Source organism: Artemia franciscana, chromosome 17 (genome assembly GCF_032884065.1).
Source record: "Artemia franciscana chromosome 17, ASM3288406v1, whole genome shotgun sequence".
NCBI classification, from domain to species: Eukaryota; Metazoa; Arthropoda; class Branchiopoda; order Anostraca; family Artemiidae; genus Artemia; species Artemia franciscana.
Window position 1 is genome coordinate 26,114,412 of NC_088879.1, and position 18,036 is coordinate 26,132,447.

Here is an 18,036-nt window from a genome sequence, read left to right on the forward strand (position 1 = left end):
TAGGCAGTATGCGTCATCAGTAAAATCCAACAGATACTACATAAAGTATCTGAAACTTTGTTTCATACTTGTTTGGAAAAAGAAACGCTCTTAACAATTAAAAACTTATTTACAACTCCACTACTAAAAACCAATTGCAAAAAAAATAACGCAAAAGTATTACATCGTCTCAACCCCAACCAGAGTAAACGGTCCCAACCCCAAATTGATCACTACTTTAGTGGAGGGGGGGAGGGGGTTGCACCCTTACCTGGATCCACCACTGACTCTAAGCGATGTCCACTGCTAGCTACAGCTTTTTAGAATATTTATGGCACTTTTTGGTCTCTAGTTATTTTGACAGGTTTCGACCCATAAATTGGTTTAGTGACTTTGACAGCTGCTGATTAGAACATTGAAAAGACAGATTCATACATTCAAGCGGATCAGAGGTCGAGATGATCTTGATGAACAGTTTAAATGTATGTACAGTTTAAATGTACATACATTTATATATATATATGCATTAACTTTGTCTTATTGATATAAAGAGTTTCACAACTAAAATTTGAGCCTAAATTTCAAACAATACCTTTTTTCTGCATTTTGAGTCAAACACACTTTTTCTTGATTTTTTTTTTCCTCAAAAAAAAGAAAGAGTGTATTCAACCTCAGGTGGCTCCAGACAGTAACATCACAGGTACAACCCTCATTAAAGAGGTGAAAGTATCAGGGATGCTGGTAAAAGTTTGTTTTAGCACAAACACGTCAAGTCACAATAGCGATAGCGAGGGTACGATCCCTGTCTTCAAGAGAGAAGCACAACTAAACAAACACCAGAGTTCTCATTGCCCCCTCCTAAATTTTATAAAAATATATTTTCCCCTAGACTGTATAAAAATACATCCCCCCCGCCTATATTTTCGCAAATTGGCACTACTGGTACTTATTATAATTCAAATTTGCTAAACAAAGGGCATAGCCTTTGGGTTTTCGATTAAAGGAAAGGAACTTACAACAAGTAAAAACAAAAATGTGTTAGAAGTAAAAACAAGTAAAAACAACCTCGGTTAGAAGACAAGCGACAATCAGAATCAATGTATAAAAACCTGGCGCGTAACTGGGACAGGCGGAGAAGGCAATGCTCTCATGGTGTCATTAAAGTAAATACGGTAATTACTACAAAGTTCAAAATAACTTTGAGGCATGGAGTTCAGTAAAAATATTAACTTCTATCTTCACCATTACTATTTCTAATTAACGTCATTTACTTTCAGGAAGATGCTAAAAAATACAAAGACGCTAGATAATAAGGTTTTCCAGATCAATTCCCTGCCAACCCCCACCCTAACCCCCAAAGTGAAATTGAAAAGTTGAAGAAACTCTAGACCTCAGCTGATTTTATTGACGCTAGCGTCGGTTGAGTAAGTTCTCATCTTTATGCTACAAATACTACCAGAAATTTCTTTTGTCAGGCTTAATAGGGAACATTTTCAAAACTAGTTGTTTGTAAAGTTTTACACGCTTTTTTAAAAAATAACAAAAAACTACAGACAAAATCAATAGAAAAAAAAAGAAAGAAGATAAGCGAAACCAGAATCTAGATTTGAGCGCTGTCCGGAAAGAAAATTTTTCAATGGTTAAGTTATATAAGGTTTAAGAGCCTTAACGATATGATAAAATATAGACAATATCGGCCATGGGTGACGGTGCCCCCATCAAAAGTCCTTGGATCATGATACATGACGTCACACTATTAATGACGTCACTCCAATAGAACATACAATGAAACTAGGCATGACGTCATCTTTAGTATAAATATACTTGCACTAAAGGGAATGGTATCAGAATGACTAGAGGTATTATATGTACAACATTTGACAAAATGCTTACAGAAATGAGCTATCAAAATTGCTATTATCCTGAGGAATCAGAATATTATCTAGATGAATACCAGCAAGATGGATACTTCTATGAGTCTTCAGCGGCACTGAAACCAGTTATTAAATTCTGCAACGGAAAGGCAGTGTGGACGAAGAAATTAGTTAAAACAGTGCCACAAGTGAGGCCATTTGTTAAAACTGTGCCAGATCTTAAAAGCAACAATATCCTTACAATGCCGATAAAGAAATTTTTGAGAAGCACTGGATATACTAGCCGAGATGTGCGTACAAATGAAAAAGAAACAAAATCAATCGATGAAAAACATGCATCTTTACACGGAAACGGTACTGACCAAGACGATAGCAAACAGGAAAACAGCGGACTCAAGCCACAAGCCGCGACAATAGATTCAAGTAAGATACTAACACTAAGCCAACCTACAAAGGAATCAAAAAACGATTCTACCGAGATTTCAGACACGAAGCAGCCATCTCAACCTGTTATAAATGCCCTCAGAGAAGAAGAAGAAACTTCTGCAGCTAAACCAGATCTTAATTGCAGGGAATCTAAAATTCTTTTGAATAATCAATCAGAGGCAAACCAAGGGCACTGTAACCAGTGTGAAGAAAGAAATTGCCAGAAAGATGACAACTGTATGTGTTGTAGTAAACAACCGAATGCATCAGCTGATAGCAAGAAAAGACCATTGAAATCAGCTATGAAGAACCCAAAAACAAAGCCAACTCAAAAACAAGACAAAAAAGTGTCCTTTAATATTTTCGTTGAGGCACAAACTGATGAAAAAGAACTTGTTACTCTTAAACTCAATTATATCTGCGGAATTCCTAAAGATGAGACTTCTGTGAGAAGTGGAGCACCATCAAAAGCTTATACCCCGCCTCACCTAAGAAGAGAAACTGGAGACGACTTAAAGCAGACTCAAATTCAGCAGAATATAGAAAGATCTAAGATCCAGTTGAAACGATCGTCAGATGAAAAAAGAGTATTTTGTCGGTATTATGAAAAAGGCTGCTGTCAGTATGGAGATAAATGTAGATACTATCATAACCCTGCACAGAAAACGGGATCACGTACATCTTATCACTTAAGAAAACATGAGGGTCAGCGACGAATTTCAAAGAACAAGGACACCTCAAATAGGTTTTCATAGGTTTCGTTGAACAGAAGGAAGTTTACCCCTGGAAATTTCACATTCGAAAGCACAAAACATGAGTCATAAATCTGATTTGGACGACTGCTGTGTTATATGTAAAACACAGAAAATTCTGACTTTGTAGAAAAATTATAAAATAAACGTTTATTTTCAGATGTCATTTTTTTATTTTTGGTTTACCAGAGTCAATTAGTAATTGGAAAAATGTCTATCGAATTGACAGAGTCAATGATTCATCAGAAAAAAACCTAAAATGATAGAATTTCCAGTTACTTATACATAAGTTAATATGTTAGCTTTTAAGTTAGCAACAGCCAGTCAGCTATTAGGCTGATTTAAAACCGTTTAAAAGGTGCCAATCTAATGAAACTGAAATGAGGAAACCTCCCACACACAAACAAAAAAGTAAAAAGGCTGAGTTATGAAACTGAGAGATGAAAAAAAAAATCCAAACAGTAAATTTGAAAGAGACCATCAACACGTTCCACTGTAAATCAAAAATAAAAAGTGGCCATTAGAACTTTAATTAAAGCACTTGTCAAAGGAAAATTAGTGTAACAAGCAATTGTAAAATTACTATAATTAATAAAAACTGTTATTCAGTAAGAAACAAAATAACGTTACAGTAGGAATCGCCAACATACAGTACTTAATATTGATATGTTATGTGACCAAATTTTATGTTTTTCTGGCGGTTTTTGCTTTTTGAGAATTAACCTTTATTCACCAAACTAAGTGTTAATTGCCAGGAATCTAGTTATAAATTGAACAATCTATCAGAGGCAAGACAAAGGCTATGTCACCCTTACAAAAATTACAATTGCCTGTATCGTATAAGTAAGAAAAAAGCGAACAAATAAAAAAATCAAAAAAAAGTTTCCTTTCCTAAATAAAAGCTCGTAAACAACCATTAGACACAACAGAATCTGAAATTTCACGGGTGAAAAAAGAGATCTGACACATTAATCAAAAAAGTGGTATCTATCTATGCAATATATAGCATGTATAGACTTTGAAATTCATGATGCTTTTTAGATGCAGGACAAACTACGAGAAATTTGTTTTTGTAAGGCTTAAAACTTAAAAACAACTGTTTTTTGAAATCTTAGAACTTCTTTATGAATTGTGATTCTTTTCCTTAAAAGACACGGTCACAAATGGATCACTCTAAGCAGGGGCAGATCCAGGATTTTTCTTAGCGGGGGTACATAATAGGTTACTCCGATAAACTTGCGAAGAAAGAAATACCAGCAATTCAAAAGGAGCCTCAACAATTATACGTCGTAGGTAGGTAGTGAGTGCCTTTTGGATTTAAGCACGCCCATAGCCACTACTCTTTTCTCCCTTTAGTGATTTAGAATAACAAAGAAGTTTAACGGCGATTCCCCCAAGACAAAGTGTTAATAATTTTCTCCAAGACACAGGTGCTTGTTACGCAATACGGAATGTTATCTAAAACATGCAGGTGACTTTTACGTTATAGGGAATGTTTACCTGTGCTAAGAATGACACAATCACGCTTGGCTTGGTATATTTATAGGGAATGACGTAATCTCGCGTGACATGCTAGACTTCAGGGGCATGTGGGTGTTGAGTAATGGCAGCAAACACATGGTTGTAATCTAATGATGGCCCACACGTAACTGTTACGTAATGACGGTGGTGAGGTGGGATATTACGTAATGGCAGCGCACACGTGACTATTACGTAATAACAGCGCACACTTTGGATGTTACGTAATGGTGGTGCCCACGTGGGATGTTACGTAACGACAATACAAATGTGGGATATCACGTAATGAAGACGCAAACGTGGGTGTTATGCAATGATAGAACTCAAGTGGGTGTTATATTACGACGATGTACACGTTGGTGCTACATAACTTCAGCAGACACTTGAGTGTTATGTAAGTGGCACATACATGACTGTTACGTAATGACGGGGAACACATGGGATGTTATATAATACTATAGTACACCTGCATGTTATGTAATAGGAAATGTTTACTGTGTTAAGGATGAGGTATTCTCGCGTGACTTATTTCTTTAGGATCCGTGGGGATTTCCCGCTTGTAACTGAGGAGGACATAATGAGTGTTGCGTAATGGCAGCGAATACGTGTGATGTTACATAATGACAATGCACACGTGGGTGTTACGTAATGATGGCGCAAACGTGGGTGTGCGCCGAATCAGGTCACCATGTCCAAGCGTTTCAGGTCACCATGGCAAACTATGAATCGTACACGGCACCCTCTGGTACACTTCATCACTCCTAAGTCATTTTTCAGATATTTTCATGATAAAAATATGCCTAAAGTCCATTCATTTGTGTTTTAGCACTCCACCCCCGACGTGATGCCCCCAATGAACACTCACGCCACCGTGGTAAAATATGGATGGCACACGAGACCCACTCGCACCCCTACTTCTACGAAATTCTTTTCAGGTTTTTTCCTGCTAAAAATATGGTTTAAATCCATTTGTTCGTGTTTTTGCAAGCCAGCCCTCCGTGATCCGCCATGCCATTTTACGACAACGTGCAACACTGTGACTCTCTGGCACCCCTAATCCTTCCTAAGACATGTTCCAGATATTTTCTTGTTAAAAATCATACTTTAAATCCATGTTTTTAAATAGTTCATTTTTTTTACAGCCAATCCTACGTGATACACCATGACATTCGACATCAACGTGCCAGAGTATGACTGTTCCTCTGGCGCACACTATCATACATAAGACACTTTTTGGGCATTTTTCTGCAAGAATATCCGTTTACATAAGAATCGATTGTTTAAACTTAATGAACAAGAGCTAAGAGCTCATATGGCACTTGTGACGAGGTCGGAAGAGCCGAGAGCTCATATGGTACGAGGTCGGAAGAGCCAAGAGCTCATTTGGACGAGGTCGGAAGAGCCGAGAGCTCATATGGTACGAGGTCGGAAGAGCCAAGAGCCAAGAGCTCATTTGGCACTTGTGAGAAGGTCAGAACCTAAAGTTAAACTTTATAGCACAAGATCCTTCTAAATATCAAATTTCATTAAGATCTGGTCACCCTTTCGTAAGTTACAAATACCTCAATTTTCAAAATTACCTCCCCCCTCCCAATTCCACCAAAGAGAGCAGATCCGGTCCAGTTATGTCAGTCACGTATCTTAGACAGGTTTCTATTCTTCCCATCCAGTTTCATCCTGATCTCACCGCTTTAAGTATTTTCTAAGATTTCCGGTCCCCCCAACTGCCCCCCCCCCAATTACGTTTGATCCGGTTGAGATTTAAAATAAGATATCAGAGTTACGAGGTCCTTCTAAATATGAAGTTTCATGAATATCCGATCACTCCTTCGTAAGTTAAAAATACGTTATTTTTCTTATTTTTAAGAATTACCCCCCCCCCCCCGCAATTGAGCGGATCCGTTCCAATTATGTAAATTACGTATGCAAGACTTTTGCTTATTTTTCCAACCAAGTTTCATCCCAATCCCTCCAATCTAAGCGTTTTCCATCATTTTAGGTCTCCCCACCCCAAACTTCCCCCAATGTCACCAGATCCGGTCAGGATTTAAAATAAGAGCTTTGAGCCACGATATCCTTCTAAAAATCAAATTTCATGGAGATCCAATCACCCGTTCGTAAGTTAAAAATACCTCATTTTTTCTAATTTTTCAGAATTAACCCCCCCCCCCCAACTACCCCAAAGAGAGCGGATCCGTTCCGTTTATGTCAATCATCTATCTAGGACTTGTGTTTATTTTTCCCACCATGTTTCATCCCGATCCCTCCACTCTAAGTGTTTTCCAAGTTTTAGGTTCCCCCTCCCAACTCCCCGCCCCCATCACAAGATCTGGTCGGGATTTAAAATAAGAGCTCTAAGACACGATATCCTTCTAAACATCAAATTTCATTGAGATCCGATCACCCGTTCGCAAGTTGAAAATACCTCATTTTTCTAATTTTTAAGACTTACTCCCCCCCCCAACTACCCCAAAGAGAACAAATAAGTTCCGATTATGTCAATCATGTATCTAGGACTTGCGCTTATTTTTCCCATCAAGTTTCATCCCGATCCCTCTACTCTAAGTGTTTTCCAAGATTTTAGGTTTCCCCCCTCCAACTCCCCCCAATGTCATCAGACCCAGTCGGGATTTAAAATAAGAGCTCTGAGACACAATATCATTCCAAACATCAAATTTCATTAAGATCCAATCACCCGCTCATAAGTTAAAAATACTTCATTTTTTCTATTTTTCCGAATTAACCGGCCCCTACTCCCCCCCCCCAGATGGTCAAATCGGGAAAACGACTATTTCTAATTTAATCTGGTCCGGTCCCTGATACGCTTGCCAAATTTCATCGTCCTAGCTTACCTGGAAGTGCCTAAAGTAGCAAAACCGGGACTTTAGGTTTCCCCCCTCCGACTCCCCCCAATGTCATCAGATCCGGTCGGGATTTAAAATAAGAGCTCTAAGACACAATATCATTCCAAACATGAAATTTCATTAAGATCCAAATACCCGCTGATAAGTTAAAAATACTTCATTTTTTCTATTTTTTGCGAATTAACCGGGCCCCCACTCCCCCCCCAGATGGTCAAATCGGGAAAACGACTATTTCTAATTTAATCTGGTGCGGTCCCTGATACGCTTGCCAAATTTCATCGTCCTAGCTTACCTGGAAGTGCCTAAAGTAGCAAAACCGGGACAGACCGACAGACCGACAGACCGACAGAATTGGCGACTGCTATATGTCACTTGGTTAATACCAAGTGCCATAAAAACCCCCGATAGCGATTCTTCTAACGACTCCAGGCAATTAAAGTCAGCGTGGCACGATGCACCAGCTGGACGACACCCTTTGGGGCACATTATCAAACTTAAGGGGTTTTCAACCTTTTTCCCATAAAAATAACTTTATAAACTAAAAATGACCATTATTTTTATTTGAACAGCGGATACTTTTCATTGATTAGTTTCGAAAAGTTATAGCTTTTTGGATTTTAACTTAAAAAAAGTATTTTTTTTTTTATTTACACTTTATAGTCTTACAGATTTTAACTTAGGTCCTAAAGTTACTTTTTTATTCTTTAAAATTCTTGTTGTAAACTTCCATTTTAAGTTTTAATTTTAAGGTTTTACAAAATTTCTTTGCATTAAATTTTCAGTTTTAAACTTTAATTACAAAGTTTCAATTTTTAAACTATTTTTAGAAATTTTAGTGATAAATTATCATTTCTAAAATTTCAATATTTTGTTTTAAATTTTTCGTTTTAAAGTTTAATTTTTAAATTTTTAATTTTTAAATTATCAGCTGTAAATTCTAGGTTTAATTTTTTCTTAATTTAAAAGATAGTTTTTAAAGTTTTCTTATTAATAAAGTTTTACGCTCAAAGTTTTAAAGTTTTATTTTTAAAGGTTTTGTTTTAAAATTTTTCTTAATGGTTTTAGGCATAAAGTTTTTATTTTCAAACTGTCAGATTTCAAGTTTAGATCTTAGTTATTTTATTTTTAAAGTTCTGGTTTTAAAAGATTTTATTTTAAAGCTTATCGTTTTAAAGATTTTAGTTTTAAAGTTTAGATCTTAAAATTTCTTTGAATTTTAAAGTTTTTGTTTTTTCTAAGGTTTTACCTTTAAAGATTTGAATTTCAATTTTTACTTTTAAAAGTTTTTAGTTTTAAAGTAATAGTTTAAAAAGTTTTTGGTTTGAAGGTTTTCGTTTTAAAGTAAGCTTTAATGTTTTAGTTTTCTTGTTCTTAAGTATTAGGTTTAAAATTTTAATTTCAAGTTTTAGTTTTAAAGTTTGGTTATACAATTTTAGTTTCAAAGATTCTAGTTTTAAAAGCATTAGTTTTAAGGTTTTAGTCACAAAGTTTTCTGGATTCAAATTACAAGTTTTAAAGTTTAGGTCTTAATGTTTTTTTATTTTTTAACTTTGAAATTTTTTCCAAAAGTTTCAGTATTAAAAGTTTAGTTTTAAAATTTTTAAATTATAAGTTTTAAAGCTTCGGCCATAGTTCCCTTTTTTAATGTAAAAATTTTGAATTAAAATTTTTTCAGATTTAATATGAAAGTTACCGTTTTAAAGTTTGGGTTTTAAAAGTTTTATTTTTGAAGCTATTGTTTTTAAGTTTTCGGTTTTACCTTTAATGTTTTAGTTTTAATGTTTTTATTTTTTTCCGGCATTTAAACTTTCTTTTATAAACTTTGTTTTGAAGTTTTAATTTTAAGGTTTTACGAATATGTTTTTGCATTAAATCTTCAGTTTTAAAGTCTTAATTTTAAAGTTATTTTTAGAAGTTTTAGTTTTAAATTGTCAGTTTTAATGTTTCAATCTTTTGTTTTAAATTTTCCGTTTCAAAAGGTAGTTTTAAAATTTCGTTTTTTTTTAAGTTTTATTTTAAAGTTTTTTTTTTTATTTTAAAGCTTATTGTTTTAAAGATTTTAGCTGTAAAGTTTGGATCTTAAGGTTTCTTTGAATTTTAATGTTTTTGTTTTAAAGGTTTTTTCTAAGATTTTACTTTTAAAGGTTCAAACTTAAATTTTAACTTTTTAAGTTTTTAGTTTTAAAGTAATAGTTTTAAAAAGTTTTTCGTTTGAAGGTTTTCGTTTTAAAGTCAGCTTTAATGTTAATGTTTTCTTGTTCTTAAGTATTAATTTTAAACTTTTATCTTTGAAGTTTTACTTTTCAAGTTTAGTTATAAAATTTTAGTTACAAAGGTTTAGTTTTAAAAGTATTGGTTTTAAGGTTTTAGTCAAAAAAAAGTTCTGGATTCAAATTATAAGTTTTAAGTTTAGGTCTTAATGTTTTTCATTTTAGAGGTTTTAACTTTGAAATTTTTTCCAAAAGTTTCAGTATTAAAAGTTATAAATCATTAGTTCTAAAGTTTAAGCCTTAGTTCTTTTTTTTTTAATTTGAAAAATTTTGAATTTAAATTTTTTCAGATTTAATATGAGTTATAGTTTTAAAAGTTTAGTTTTAACAGTTTAATTTTTAAAGCTATTGTAAAACAAAAACTTCAAAACTGACAATTTCAAACTAGAACTTATAAAAATAACTTTAAAATTGCAACTGTAAAATCAAAACTTTAAAACTGAAAATTTAATGCAAAAAATTTTCGTAAAGCCTTAAACTAAAACTGCAAAACCAAAACTTCAAAATAAAAGTTTGTAACAGAAACTTTAAATGCCATAAGGATAGAAACATTAAAACTAAAACTTTAAATCTAAAACCTTAAAACCAAAAGCTTTTAAAAACTAATTGCTTGAAAAATAATACTCTTAAAACTCAAACTTTAATTTTAAATCTAAAAAAAATTAAATTCAAAATTTTCAAATTAAAAAAAAAGAACCAAAGCCACAACTTTAAAACTAAAAATATAAAACTATAAAAACTAAAATTTTAATGCTGAAACTGTTCAAGTACAAAAAATGGTCATTTTTACTTTATAAATTTATTTTGTGGGGAAAAGGTTGAATAAACCTTAGGTGTGACAATGTGCACCAGAGAGTAATATCAGTCTGGTGCATTGTGCCATGCTAGCCTCGATTGCCTGGAATCATCTCAAGAATCGCTCTTGGGGGGTTTTCATTAAGTTTAAACGATCGATTCTAGTATAAACGGATATTTTTGCAGGAAAATACCAGAAAATGCCACATATGTGTGATATTGCTTGCCAGAGTGACCTTATGTCAGCCATTGAGGGTCACAGGCTGCTCCGACCTTTGAAGGAATATTTTGACTCGTATACTTAGTTCTAAGTGCATACGAACCCTTATTAAAGGTCAGATATTTCTAAAGAGTTTGGCCTTTTTTTAAAGTTTATGATGAACACAGGCGGTGATATAACACAGGGCATTAACTAGGTGAAAATAGACAGCAAAGTGGTCACTATTTGCTAATCGAAATTCAAAATGCGAATCAATAATATCTTTGCGATTCTCACATATTTTATTTCTATTATACAAAAAAAGGATATGGCAATAAACTTTACAGTCCGTACCGGCGGTGCGGACTATTATCTATTATTCAAATCCTCCAAAAAACAGCAATATTGTAAAAACGACCCCGCTTCGCAAAAAAAGCAAACACAAATTTTATGAGAGCCCGAAAAAGTAATGATATCAATTTCTTCGCTTCTGTGCCAAATCAAGACTCGAAAAGAAATCTTTGACGGGAAAAAGAAGTTTCACTATTAAGTTTTTTCAGCCCTGTTGTGACAGTTCAGTCCAGAAATACTATTCCAACAGCTTAAAAAATTTATGGTTTTAAGTTTTCCCTCCCTTTTAATACGAAATGAAGATTTTCACCTACCAGTTGGTTTCCCCTGATAAACCTAAATTTAATTAAATACTTTTAGGCAGTATGCGTCATCAGTAAAATCTAACAGATACTACATAAAGTACCTGAAACTTACAACTCCACTACTAAAAACCAATTACAAAAAATACCGCAAAAGTATTACATCATCTCAACCCCAACCAGAGTAAGCGGTCCCAATCCCAAATCCATCACTACTTTAGTGGGGAGGGGGTTGCACCCTTACCTGGATTCACCACTGACTCTAAGCAGTGTCCACTGCTAGCTACGGCTTTTTAGAACATTTATAGCAATTTTTTGTCTCCAGTACTTTTGACACGTTTCGACGTGTCAAATTACACGTGTGGGCCAAAAGTCACTGACCCTTTTTATTTTTTAATATCTTTTTTATTTCTTAATATTTTTTTTATCTTTTTAATATTTTTTTCAGATCCTTGAAATTAATTATGGAGAAACTCAGTGCCGTACGACGTACTGCATATACTGTACATACGGTATACATACGTGATATTTATATACATAAATGTACGTACGTACATTTATAGCAATTTTTGGTCTCAAGTAATTTTGACAATAGGGTAGTTTCGACCCATAAATTGTGAACCAATTTATGGTTTCGACCCATAAATAGGTTCAGTGACTTTGGCAGCTGCTGATTAGAACATTGAAATTACCAATTCATACATTCAAGCGGATCACAGATCGAGATGGTCTTGATGAACATTTTAAATGTATGTACAGTTTAAATGTACATACATTTATACATATGCATTAATTTTGTCTTACTAATATAAAAGGTATCACAACTAAAATTTGAGCCTAAATTTCAAACAAATATCTTTTTTCTGCATTTTTAACGAAAAACCTTTTCTTGATATTTTCCTTAAAAAAAAGAAAAAGAGTGCACTCAATCTCAGGTGTCTCCAAACAGTACCATAACAGGTACAGCCCTCATTAGAGAGGTGAAAATATCAGGGATGCTGGTAAAAGTTTGTTTTAGCATAAATAAGTCAAGTCACCACAGCGAAAGTGAGGGTACGATCCCTGTCTTCAAAGATAGAAGCACAACTAAACAAACACTAGAGTTCTCATTGCCCACTCCTAAATTTTATACAAAATATATTTTCCCCTAGACTGTATAAAAATACATGCCCCCACCTACATTTTCGCAAATTGGCACCACTGGTACTTATTGTAACTTAAATTTGCCAAATAAAGGGCACAACTTTTGGGCTCTCAATTAAAGGAAAGGAACTTAAAGTAACTAAAAACAAAAATGTGTGACTTTTCCAATCTAGATGAACAGTAAAAAGTTTCTTTTTCATAAGGTGATCAGCTAGTATTTTTTTATAATGTTGAGGACGTAATGAGTGTTTTGGGTATTGAATATATATCAAAAGAATGGTGTTTGTTTATCGATGGTTCGACATTAAGTTTATAGATTATAGATTTACATATCGGCAATAAACTTCCTTTTAAAATATTAAATGGAGCTTTTATCATGAAAGTTTACCATCCACCAATCGTCCACGGTGATCATTTTTCTAATTTTTCCTCTCCCTTCAGCCCCCCAGATGGTCGAATCGGGGAAAACGACTTTATCAAGTCAATTTGTGCAGCTGCCTGACACGCCTACCAATTTTCATCGTCTTGGCACGTCCAGAAGCACTAAACTCGCCAAAGCACTGAACCCCACCCCCTAAGTCCCCCAAAGAGAGCGGATCCAGTACGGTTACGTTAAACATGTACCTACGACATTTGCTTATTCTACCCACCAAGTTTCATCCCGGTTTCTCCACTCTAAGTGTTTTCCAAGATTTCCGGTTTTCCCCTTCAACTCCCCCCAATGTCAACAGATCAGATCGGTATTTGAAATAAGAGCTCTGAGACATGAGTTCATTCTAAATATCAAATTTCATTAAGATCCGGTCACCCGTTCTTAAGTTAAAAATATCTCAATTTTTCTAATTTTTCCAAATTAACACCCCCCCCCCCAACACCCCCAAAGAGAACAGATCCGTTCCAATTATGTCACTCACGTATCTATAACATGTGATTATTCTTTCCATCAGGTTCCATACCGATCTCTCCACTCTAAGCATTATCCAAGATTTCCGGTTTCCATGATTTCTGTTTCCCCCTCCAACCCCCTATGTCCCTGGATTCGATTCGAATTGAAAATGGAACATCTGAGACATAATATCCTTCTATATATCAAGTTTCATTAAGATCCGATCACCCATTCGTGAGATAAAGACACCTCAATTTTCATGTTTTCCAAGAATTCCGATTTTCCCCTCCAACTCCCCTAAATGTCACCGGATCTGGTCGGGATTTAAATGAGAGCTCTAAAACAAAAGATCCTTCTGAATATCAAACTTCATTAAGATCTGATCACCCGTTCGTAAGTTACAAGTACCTCATTTTTTCTAATTTTTCCGAATTACCGCCCCCTCCCCCCAACTCCACCAAAGAGAGCGGATCCGGCCCGGTTATGTCAGTCACGTACCTTGGAATTGTTCTTATTCTTCCCACTAAGTTTCATCCTGATCTCTCCGCTTTAAGCGTTTTCCTGGATTTCCGGTCCCCCCCCCCCCCCCAATGACGCTGGATCCGTTCGGGATTTAAAATAAAAGATCTGAGTTACGAAGTCATTCTAAATATGGAATTTCATTAAGATCCAATCACACCTTAAAAATAACGTTAAAACTTAAAGTTAAAAATACTTCATTTTTTCTAATTTTTCAGAATTAACCCTCCCTTCAACTCCCCCAAATAGAGCGGATCTGTTCCGGTTATGTCAATTACGTATCTAGGACTTCTGCTTATTTTTCCCACCAAGTTTCATCCCGATCCCTCCACTCTAAGCGTTTTCCAAGGTTTAGGTCCCTCCCAACTCCCCCCAATGACGTTGGATCCGGTCAGGATTTAAAATAAGAGATTTGAGCTACGAGGTCTTTCTAAATATGAAATTTCATTAAGATCCGATCACTCCTTCGTAAGTTAAAAATACCTTATTTTTTCTAATTTTTCAGAATTAAACCTCCTCCCCCCACCCCCCTACCCCAAATAGAGCGGATCCGTTCCGGTTATGTCAATCAAGTATCTAGGACTTCTGATTATTTTTACCAACAAGTTTCATCCCAATCTCTCCGCTCTAAGCGTTTTCCAAGATTTTAGGTTCCTGTCCCCAAATTTCATTAAGATACGATCACCCGTTCGTAAGGTTAAAATACCTAATTTTTTCTAATTTTTCTGATTTAACCGTCCGCCCTCCCCCCCCCAGATGGTCGAATCGGAGAAACAACAATTTATAATTTAATTTGGTCTGGTTCCTGATATGCCTGTCAAATTTCGTCGTCCTAGCTTACCTGGAAGTGCCTAAACTAGCAAAACGGGGACAGACAGACCGACAGAATTTGCGATCGCTATATGTCACTTGGTAGATACCAGGTGCCATAAAAAAAGAGGGTAAAAAACGAAAAAACAAAATCTTTCAGACCTATGAATAGGTATAGAAGCCGTGTAAATTTGTAGTCCACCCAGTGTGCTAGCAATCGATTCCTCCGTTTGACTATTGGCTCGACTCCGTAGTGGATTCCTTTCTGCTATGACTTTCCTCCTTTCAAGTCTTCTTTGTTCTCGCTCCTTCACTCGACCTGAGTCAATGGAGCTCAAGGTAGTATTACTAAGTGAGGTAGATGTTGACTGAAGCGTAGAACGTGAGGAGCTGATTAAAGTCCCTTCCGTATCGCTATCACTATCTCTGCGGTCTATTTTACGCGAAGAGCCTAGAAGAAGAAATGTATATAGTGATGCAAAATACGAAGCTAAGGTTCTACAATATTTCAGGGAATAATCAAGGGTAACTTTTTATTTTTTAAACTTCAAGAGTAGGTATACCCAGTGTCATCTCAACTCTTGGCCACGTCGGCACTTGCAAGACAGGGTGTATAAAAATATAGATTCATACTAACCAACAATTTCACATAAGCCTCAGTAGCTCTAGAAAACCTGTGTATTATATTTTCCAGAGGCTACACTGTCACGAAGACGACCTTGTGATTTTCCATTAGACTAGCGAATTCTGAATGTGGATTTCATGTTTGTTTACTATTTACCTGCTTCTATACTTCTTATGAATATTATCCCTTACAGAAGGCAGTATTCTGTCTACATAACGGCCATAAAACGGAAAAGAGCCGGATCTCGGGTGCATACGTAGAAAAGCATTAACTTTAAGAGAAAAATTAATTTTAGGACTATTCTGGTTACGATTATAAATAACTTGTAAAGAAAAGTAGCAATTTTATTCATGAATTTGTCATTTTGAAGGTTAATAAAAAAATTGTAGACAGTTTGTAAGAACTTCTTCGATATCAACGAAAAAAAAATCGAAAAAGAGTAAATAATCGCATCTTGAGCATGACTAACTTACGGATATGACTACGACCATTTCATACTTTGACAAAAATTGTTTGTATACTGGCAATGGTAAATAACGCAACCACATTTTGGACAACTGTAGAAACTTTTTCACAAAAAGAATGATAATTATCACGAGAAGCGGTCCATCGACGCAATACCACTGAATTATGTTCACGTGGCATTAACGCTTGTGGTATCCTATCGAGTATCTGGTTGCTATATATATAGTCCAAGTGGTTGCTAAACCCTTTGTCAAGTATTGTTAAATCAGAAAGTGGTTGAATGGGTTAGAAGTTCTGGAGCTTAAAATTTTTGTCATTATGAATTATATTAAAGTCTACAGTACTGAAGAGTATGTAAATTATGATCCATTCCTTTTATTCAGCTTATATTAAATATTAACATACCTAAGAAAGTACTTCCCAAGAAGTGATGACTTAGCCTATTTATTTTAATGTTGCATTTTTAAATGACATGTTAAAATTTTATTCTGGTTCATACCACTAGACGCCGCTAGGAAAAACCTAACTTTAAAAAACCTGTTATGGCCCATTCACAATAAAATTCTACTAATGAGATTTAGCTAGCACTAATTTGATCCGATCATATTTTTCATAGAATTCTAGTAGGCAGAAAATTCTGATTGGCTCAAATTAGCGCTAGCTACACATTATTATTGGTAAAATCTCATTATGAATGGGTTTTTAACTAGATCGATCAAATTGTCATACAGGAAATGTTTAAGCGAGAGCCCCAATAACCGAGACTTGCAACACTTAAACACCCACTCACAATGACAATTTACTAATACGGAGATTCAGCTCCTACAATAAGTCTGTTTTAACAAATGCTAGTGACAAAAGTGTTCTGTTCGCAAAATTTTAATGTTCAAATAAGCTAGTATTAAATAATAACTTCTTGATTTGGGCAAGTTTCGATATGCTCAAATATAACATTTTTCACGGCAAAACCTTCAAGTTTAAATTCACAGTTCACTATTCAAGAATCTATTTTATCATACAAAAGCTCCTGTTCCCTTTTAATGTCCAAAGCTCTTCTCAATATTGAACTGATTTTTTGTTCTATTCGTCAATATGTTTTTGCTTTTAGCTGTTTTGAATACAACAAAGAATTAATAATGAAACTCTCATGCTAGCTGAACCCTAACCAATTTCAAATAAGGTGAACTTGAGTTTGAAGTTTATCCAGCTCTAGACACTAGCTAGTTATTCAGCATGAGTGAGTTTAGAATTAGCCAACTCCCACAAATAGTGTCAGCTTAATCCAAGTAATAATAAATTTTCATTATAAATAGGCTCTACCCGAAATTTCCGCATGTAAATATTTTTTAAAGGAATATATAGGGCCCCCTTTGAGCTCGCGTACTTCTTTATTAGAAATTTCCTACTAAGTCAACACAAAAATATCTGTTAAGGCTAATTGTTATTATAAAGGAAGGGGGATGGGTGTAATAATTAAAATTAATCCGCAAGTTACACTCATCTTGTCTAGGCTAAATCAGAAGTTACGCACAACAAAATTAGAGGGTGGAAGGGGCGTTTTTAATAGAAAACTTTTGGATTGGCTAACCCTCTTAATTTAGTTTGAAATCTCTGTTTGCAATGTTTTTTCCTCCAACAGGTCAATTAAGGGACGAAGCCATGAGCAGTACAGGCTATGGCGTGACCAAAGCATATCCCCATCACGAAGAAGAAAAGAGTCGGTTGCGAAAAAGAAAAGCCGAAACCGGAAGAATTACTTGGCACCACTGTCAGAATATGGAAACATTTCTTACTTGAATTATCTACCTTACTAAACGAGCCACAATTGTGGCAATATATAATGTAAATTTTTTACCGGAAACCGCACCATTTTTTCAAAAAATTTGCACTGTACCATTTTCTGGTTTGAAAATAGAAAGGTCGCAAACTTGACAAAATTCGTTTCTCCCTCCTCGACCCTTAATACTTTTTATAAACCATCTGCTTACTAAAATTCGACACCTCTGAAGGTTGAATCGACATGTATGGCTCGGTGGAGACTTGTATTATAGTTGATGGTGACTGGTGCACTAGAAGCTATTGGCAATAGATATTCTGCGTGGTCTGGTTGCGGAGTCACCATTGGTTTCTATTCAAAAAAGCTTCTACATGTTGGGATTAGAAATAAATACTGTTGCATTGTTATGAAGCATCGCAGGGGTGAAAACACTTTGCTTCACAGCCATATATGTTTTATGAACTCGCAGGGACCAAGCGCA

The 18,036-nt window shown here is 35.1% G+C and overlaps 1 protein-coding gene across 6 annotated transcripts in view; it reads right to left on the reverse strand.

Annotated features, from left to right (window-relative positions):
* Nucleotides 1–18,036, reverse strand: part of LOC136038070 (unconventional myosin-IXAa-like) — a 266,020-nt gene that overhangs the window by 55,849 nt on the left and 192,135 nt on the right. For all 6 annotated transcript variants that reach the window (XM_065721055.1, XM_065721054.1, XM_065721050.1 and 3 more), the window contains one exon: nt 14,851–15,139. In XM_065721055.1, the coding sequence (XP_065577127.1) occupies nt 14,851–15,139 (289 nt within the window). The remainder of the gene's footprint in view (nt 1–14,850; nt 15,140–18,036) is intronic.